Raw genomic sequence first — 7,832 nt, 5'->3', positions numbered from 1 at the left:
TAATACCTGTCAACGTTGAAATGTTCCACTTACTTGAGCAATTATTTCACTGTCTGCATCCCCCAGGTGGTAAAGTTCATTAGAGCAGGGCTCTAAGTTTCCTCTTATTGCACCCCCAGCACCCAGCAAAGTGCGTGGCAGGTATTCTTGGATGGCTGACTCTCTCCAGCGAGGCGGGCCCCAACTTGGTGGGGTGTCGAGACCCCTGGAAATCGGTCACAGAGAGACTCCAGCAGCTACACTTATGTCTCCAGAACTGTGGGCATCCCTCTGCACCCACCCGAGCCCCTGATGTCTCTCAGGATGGGGTGGTGCCTGGAGAACCCCCGGGCAAGAAGGGCACACCATAGCTCTGACTGATATCCAGATGCCGACTGGGAGGCGGGCGCCTGACTCTGTGCTTGAGGGCCTCAGTTTCCCCACCGGTCCCGGCGGGGTCGACCGAGAACCGCCCTTGCAGCCCTGGGCTGAGGAAGTCTGAGGGGCCCGGCGCGGCCGGTTGAGGCTCCGTAGGCCGCCGCGCCCGGCGAGGGCGCTCCAGACCGGTCCTCCCGAGCGGTCGCGCGCCGCCAGGGCCCCTCTAGCCGTCGGGCGGTGGCGCGGTGCGAGTCGGGAAGGCGGCGGGCGGGTCTGGCCCTCGGCGGCGGCGGCGCCATGGTAGGTGGCGAGGCGGTCGTCACGGTGGAGCAGCTGGTTTCGGGGGTGCGGCAGGCGGCCGACTTCGCGGAGCAGTTCCGCTCCTACTCGGAAAGCGAGAAGCAGTGGAAGGCCCGCATGGAATTCATTCTGCGCCACCTGCCCGACTACCGCGACCCGCCGGACGGCGGCGGTCGCCTGGACCAGCTGCTGTCCCTCTCCATGGTCTGGGCCAACCACCTCTTCCTGGGCTGCAGGTGTGGACCCCTGCCGGCCGGCCGATCCTATCCGCAGCCCTCTCCTAGGGCTCACCCCTGCTGTGAAGCTTTGCCCGAGACTGAACGCACCCCAACCTCCAACCGCATTGGCCTGTCCGACGGCCCGTCTCACCCTGGCAGCACATTGGAAAAATACTTAACTTCTCTAAGCTTCAGGTTCCTCATTTGGTAGATGGGTGGTTGTGGTGACTACTATAACTAAAGGGTGAAGAGCTCAATACTTGGTGGGCTCGAAAGTTGCTATTGTTACTTGTATTATTACTTACCATTTTAAGTTCAAACTATCACCTTTGCAGGATGCATCTTAAGAGCTTGGCCTTTCTGTTTTCCCTTTTATGAAAACAATAGATGTCTTTTTTGTCAAGGTCCCAAAGCCCAAGCCCATTGCTTCCTGGCTACTGCACCAAGAGCGCAAGGGCCTGCTTTTTCTTTTCTTTTTTGAAAAAAATTAATTTGAATGCCCGCGCAACCAGGCCTGGCGACCACGGGGGAGAAGGGCCTGCTTTTGAAATTCCTGATAGAGCAAACCCGATGACCATGAAGAAGGTGGCAAATCTTGATGCTCTCTGTACCCTTTTATTTCCTAAAGTTGTGTTAGGACAACAGGATGACTTGATTTGGTCCTGGTTTCTATACCCATTATGGCTGCCTGACTGGTCACAAGGCCCCACTTGGTTTTGCTTCACATATTGAGGTTTATAAACATATTGAAAATGTGGGGAAGCAGTGCCAGATTTACCCATCCCTCTTTCTGCCTTCTAGGTGCCCCTGGGAAATTCTGGTTAACGGGATCCAAGATTAGGCAGATGTCAGAGAGAGTAAACAAGTCAAGTTATTTTCATTAGACCAACATTCCACACGTTTAAAAAATAATCAAAAATATATTTGGCTGTCATACCATATCCAAGAATATGTACTGCCAGATGTACAGTACCTCTGTTTTGTAAATCTTTTGCTCTATTGGCATTCCTAAAGCCCACTTCTGTATCCACTAGCAGGAAGAACTGTTTCCTAATCTTGTGCTGAACATGTATAGGTTTCCCCTGCAGTATCAAATCAGCCCTCCGGGAGTCGAATTTACAATCTGGCAACCTTCAATTTCTTATTAACTCACAGTGACAAGTAATTCTTCCAAGGTTTTTACCTTACTACTTTTTATTGTGCAGCTACAATAAAGACCTTTTAGACAAGGTGATGGAAATGGCTGACGGGATTGAAGTGGAAGACCTGCCCCAGTTTACTACCAGAAGTGAATTAATGAAAAAGGTAAACAGGATTTCTAAATGTCTTTGATGAAATGGTGTAAACAGTCCCTGCTTTGAAAACATTATATTAGAGTATATTGTTTTTGTTTTTTTTTTTAAAAGATGACCAGTAAGGGGATCTCAACCCTTGGCTTGGTGCTGTCAGCACCATGCTCAGCCAGTGAGCTAACTGGCCATCCCTATATAGGATCCGAACCCGTGGCCTTGGTGTTATCAGCACCACACTCTCCCGAGTGAGCCACGGGCTGGCCCAAGAGTATATTGTTTTTTGAGTGCTCATTTACTACCCCAAACATCTAAGCCCTTCCATTTTTATTTTACCGTAATTGGTATAAACCTTTTCATAACTAGATAACTCAGTACTATAAATTATGCATTGTTAGCGGAGTTACACATAAGCTCTTCAGTTTGTCTAGAAACATTGCTTTGAGGTTTTTGCTAGATTTTCGGGAAATGTTGCTAAAGTTTCCCACTTGTTAAAAAATCTTGTTGGTGACAGAGTAACTCATCCTTACCCAATGAGTGAAGGCCTGACCAAACTTGTTTGGCCTCTCTGACTTGCTGATAGGAATGTGGCTAGAGTAATGTTCAGATATCATAGCTGTTCCCTATTCTGTAGGGCTTAGTTTGATTTGAGGCTATTTTCTTTTTACACAGTGAGCTCTGGCCTCGAGTCTTATATGTGGACCCTAGAGCTGGAGCTATAGAGAGTTGCAGAATGAACCAGAAGATAGTATTGGGCATCCCTGCTACTTTTCAGAATCATCCCCAGACATGCTTTTTCACATTTGTCCCGGTCTACTCAGGCAGCAGAATTGATTGCTCTTATCTTCCAAAATTCCTTTGGCACTTTACCCAGGACTCTTTTAGAGCAGATTGTGACCTTGAGGGGAGAGGTGGTGCCTAAAGTGTTGTTAGTCCTTATAACTGCAAAACCTAGTGTAGGCATATCCCAGAGAAGATACTCAGAAAATAGAAAATGACCAAAGTAATAGTAAAAAGCTGCTGGCCCCTTTTTAGTTCTACCCTCAGAAACCTAGGTAAGCCCCTGTTTCACCCCAGTTGGGTCTTGTTTTGGGAGGCAGGACACGTGAAAAACATAAAGAGATCCCCTTCTGTATGGGTTTCAAGGAACTAATCAAATCCTCGGCTGCCCAGAAAGTATTTTAGTCCCCAACAGCACACCCCACTTGATTTTAGATGGTTTGTTTTTCTAAAAAAATATTTAGTTTTTAATCTGAGCCTGGAGTCAGAAGCTTCAGGTTGGTGTTTGAGACACTGTTTTGTTTTTAAAATCAGCTGTTAACAGATGGCTGTTTTTAGCCAGGGAGCCATATGAATTGAGTTTGTGGTTTTTTGGATCCTCTCATGTAATACTTCAAAAAATGACTGGGAGTCCTTCTTGGTTGTCCTGGAGTGGTGAAGTTTTTGGCCTGGTCAGGGAGGGGCTAGATAGTTGCTGGCGGCCACAGAGTAGCCCATGGGGCAGGGGTAGGGGCAGGGGCAGCAGGGAATGGGGCGAACCTTCGTTTCCTAACTGCCTGTGGCAGATTCTTTCCCTGCCTTTTGTTGCTAAGAGGTTTTCTGCCCTCCCTCAGATAAGTTTTTCTTACATCAGTTCTCCATTATACTTTTCTGTCTTGTATGTTTTCTGACAGGTAGTTGTGCTCTTTTCAGTCACACTGGGCTATTAGAAATCAGAACATTTCATGATATTTAAGATGCAGACCCCAGGAGGAGACTAAGGAGGTTTGGCATGTCCCAAACATCCATAGACCAGTATGAAGAAGTGTGTGTGTATGTTGGGAAGGGTCTGTCTAAACTTAAACATCGTAAAGGGGTCTACCTTAAAAATGTAGAGTTCCTGCCCTGGGGTGTTCATTCTTGACACTTACTGCACAGTGTGAGCCTCCAGAGAAGAGTCCTGAGACATGTACTTAGCATCCCTGAAACAAATGTTGCCATTGTACTAATCATTAGCAGTTACGTCTGGAGGAAGTCTTCACAGAAGCCATAATTCTATGGCATTTTGGGATTTTGTGTTGCAACTTCCTTCAAATAAAACTTATGTTTTCTTAGTAACAAAGTTTAAATTTAGACTGTTGGTGCCACTGAAAATGAAATTCAGCTGATCCTGAAAAGTGAGATACTTAGAGCGTGCACACACAGTTTTGGCAGTTGTTAGATTCTTCTAGCTAAGCCCATCCTGAGAAAGTCATCTAATCTGTATGCCATAACAGATTTGTGTGGTATTGAAGACTGTTTCTTCTTCATTGAAGGCCACCCTGAAAACCCACTGGAAAGAGAGCCATGAGGACTTTGCAGCAGTAGTTTTGTCCCTTGCCTGTGGTTTTTGCATGTAATAGAGGCTGGTGAATATTAAGCGACATTGCTGGCCTAGAGGAAAAAAAACCCTGATGTTAAGCCATACACCTGAAAATGTCTGTTGTCATTCTGCCCAGAATTGAATCTTAGCTCCAAAATTAGAGTTTAGTTGAGTTTTAAAGCTAGCTAGCAAGTGGAAATGAATCGCCAGGCATTGTTGGTATCTTGGGACCAGACAGTGATGATGACTTAGAGACGTAAATTCTTTAAAGTAAGATTTTAAAAATACTTTATGTCTTTTCTGCAGCTTTGAGGCAAGTACATCTCTGTGTGCTGTCCAACTTTTTTTTTTTTTGGTCTGAGAAAAGAAATGATTATTGGTCTCTGGTGAGATTTGTTAAACAGTTGCAGTGTATGATTTTTTCTTTTGAAAGAGGAGGATCCAAACACAAATATCTTGATTATCTAACCACCACTCCTAGGCACCCACTAGCAGCCTTTGTGGTTGCCCAGCTTTATCCATTAATGAGCAATAATCAACAAAAAGCAGCAGCTGACTCAGGTAGGGTGTCATTGCTTTTATTGCCAGAGTTAATATTTCCAAGGTAATGTCTTAATCAAGGAAAAAGAGGAGTGATTAACTAGGAAGCTATCATTATTAGCTTAAAGAAAGTAGTTGTCAACCTAATTACTTGGTCTATTTTTCCTGAGAACATTTTTATCCCAAGAGGGAAAATGGCAGTATGAAAAGTCACTGTATGTGAATTGTGAAAGGAAAGTTAGAAAAACAGCATGCCTGTATTTTAAGAGGTTCTCTTTTGTGCATTATGTCCAGTCTTGGCAAGCTCTGAAGTAATGGAGCTGGCGCTCCCTTGGTGGAAGCAGCCATGATTCTGAGGTGGCAAATACTGGTGAGTACTTAAAAAAAAAAATTCAGCCTATCAAATTGTTAAATCAGAGGTCTCGTATCCCAAGATAAATGCTCAGTGGAGGTACTTAAAAAGTCTTTTTCTCTTTATCCACAAGAAATAGAAGCCAGAAAAGCTGTGTGCCGTCCCACAGCCCGGTCTTATTGTCTGGTGCCAAGGATGATGGAATCACCGGCCGACACCTTGTAGAAAAGACTATACTCGCAGCAGCCAAAACCAGGGGCAGCTGTTGTGCTGCTGTAGAGCAATCTGAGATGTGGCTTAGGGGACTTTTTCTCACTGGATTTAAGATGGCTTCTTTAGGTGACATTGCATTATCCTAAACAGAGAAAGACTTCTTATATTTGACTTTTGCTGAGGAATTTTTTTTCATCTTTCAAAAAGAGCTAGGAAATAGGTCATACCTTGAAATCTCTGATTACTAAAAAGACTCAGATTGATTCATTCAAACTGCTAAATGTTAAGGAAATCCATTTAAATACAAGGTGACAGCCAAAGTGATTTCTTCACACCTTGCTTAAAAGTTGTATAAAGCCATGTTTAAATTTACCAAAGGTGCAAGAGACTACCCAGAAAGAATATATCTGCTTCAGTTTATCACTATTTGAATACATGCTTTTACAGTTTCTAATAGTGTGAAATCCAGAAATATATAACCTTCACATCTCCTAAATATCCTGACTCAATGTGAAATGTTGTGAATTACTACCTGAATCTGACTGCTTTTAATTCAGAACAATAAGTGTTTGTGTGATTCAATTTTTATAACCCTTCACTGCATGGCATGCCAGGAAAAGTTATATTTTAAGTATTTCCATTATCACTTTAAATTGTGACACTGTGCAAGTGACAAGAAAATTAGGTTCTGGCTTCCAAGTGGATGGTGTGGTCAGTGTTTTGCTGAATTTTCTGTATGTAGTAAAATATTAATAATTTCTAAGTATACTTACCATCTGAGTAGTATATAAATATATTACTGCTATATTTTAATTTATGAAGATTAAAAAATTAAATTTGACTCACTGGACTACATGGCTATGTAAACTTCTTTCTTTTTTCTCCAGCATGAAACCTAAGGCAGAAGATTTATCACATTTTCATCATCAGCTACAGGCTTAGGAGGATGGGATGTATGTGACACTGTCCACAGCAACTCTTAAGACTCCTGTTATTACCAGCATAAAGAGGCAGTTGGAATGAAAAGGAATTTATTCAGATGGGCTTTTTAAAAGTTCTCATTCTTCCAGTAGCTATCACTGTAAAAACGTGCATGATATTTATGTATTTATAAATCATGTACTCTCAGATGAGTTCATCAGCATTATAAAAGCCCTCTTTTCTTTTTAAATGTCAAACTTTTTGTTTAAAATGACTTTTTTTTTTTAAGGTTGATGTAATAAATGGCAGGTAGTAAATTTTATAGTTTGTACCTTTAAGTGTGATTCTGTTTTATGGCCTTTTTTTTCCGACTGAGGTAAACCAGATCCCTTATTTCCTTATTTCTACCTGAAGTTTATACCATACCTGTACCCCCTACCACGCATACTCATCTTTTTTTTAAGAAATGAGAATCAAATCATAAAACTGAGGTACCCACCACTTCATAGGAAAAGGCAGCCTACAAAAAAGCATCTGGCCTTTTTAAAAAACTCATTGATATGCGATTCCACAGCTTTGTCCAGCCGGTGAGCGAGCTGATTCTCTAGAAGGTCTCCCAGATTGCTGAATAAAGCCCACATTCTCTTTTTTTTCTGGAGGGAACCTGAGATTTGAGTCTTCTAGACTTGAGGAACTGCCTTGCACATAGCGTCTCAAGAAATACTTGTATGCAATTGTTCTTTGCACTATATTTTGGTATTACCGTTCTACCTTTTAGTTAATGTACCTGTTCTTTGTCCCCTCCCTTTTCCTCTTATTTAGTGCCCACCATTAAGTACAAACCTCCAGGGATAAATTCTGGGAGACAGGCTTCATTGAGGGGTGGGAAGGAAGCAGCGTGACTGTCTAACACAGCAGGATTTACTAATCGGCAGGTACCGTGCTTGGTTCTGGCCATAGTGGCAAATCAAACAGTGGACCTTGCCTTAGCTTAATCTACTGGTGATACTTGTAACTGAACAACCAGGAGAAGTGCTGAAAAGGAGAGCTGGCTGAAGGAGCAAAGTGTCTGGGAGCAGAGAAGTGGTGCAAGATTCTTACCCACAAAGACGAAGGCCAGGCAGCACACCTCGGATGGCCACATTTCTGTGCAGCTTTTAGCTCCAGTCACCCTATTGACCATTAGGTTGGACTGAGTGAAGTCAGGATCTCTGATCTGTAACCTTGGACAAATCATTACTCTCCCCTGATCCTCACCTGGAAAATGGAGATCATGGAAATATCTACCACAGTGAGCTATA

The 7,832-nt window shown here is 43.4% G+C and overlaps 1 protein-coding gene across 1 annotated transcript; it reads left to right on the top strand.

The window, feature by feature from the left end:
• Window positions 1–630: 630 nt before the first annotated feature.
• Window positions 631–6,825, top strand: CDKN2AIPNL (CDKN2A interacting protein N-terminal like). The gene is made up of 4 exons (XM_063087918.1): window positions 631–893; window positions 2,081–2,180; window positions 5,340–5,415; window positions 6,498–6,825. Exons 1-3 carry the CDS (start codon window positions 655–657, stop codon window positions 5,358–5,360), a joined length of 360 nt encoding a protein of 119 aa, XP_062943988.1. The 5' UTR covers window positions 631–654; the 3' UTR covers window positions 5,361–5,415; window positions 6,498–6,825.
• The last annotated feature ends 1,007 nt before the right edge of the window (window positions 6,826–7,832 follow it).

This window comes from Cynocephalus volans, chromosome 2, assembly GCF_027409185.1.
Source record: "Cynocephalus volans isolate mCynVol1 chromosome 2, mCynVol1.pri, whole genome shotgun sequence".
Classification (NCBI taxonomy): Eukaryota; Metazoa; Chordata; class Mammalia; order Dermoptera; family Cynocephalidae; genus Cynocephalus; species Cynocephalus volans.
The sequence above is the reverse complement of the archived record's forward strand: the minus strand, read 5'-3'. Positions and strand labels throughout refer to the sequence as shown.

Bases quoted from the DNA above. Each gene is read 5' to 3' on its own strand.
- CDKN2AIPNL (XM_063087918.1), top strand. From the start codon at position 655: ATGGTAGGTGGCGAGGCGGTCGTCACGGTGGAGCAGCTGGTTTCGGGG. The intron at 894-2,080 runs GTGTGGACCCCT...TTTATTGTGCAG, and splicing joins CACCTCTTCCTGGGCTGCAG to CTACAATAAAGACCTTTTAG. The intron at 2,181-5,339 runs GTAAACAGGATT...CATTATGTCCAG, and splicing joins GAAGTGAATTAATGAAAAAG to TCTTGGCAAGCTCTGAAGTA.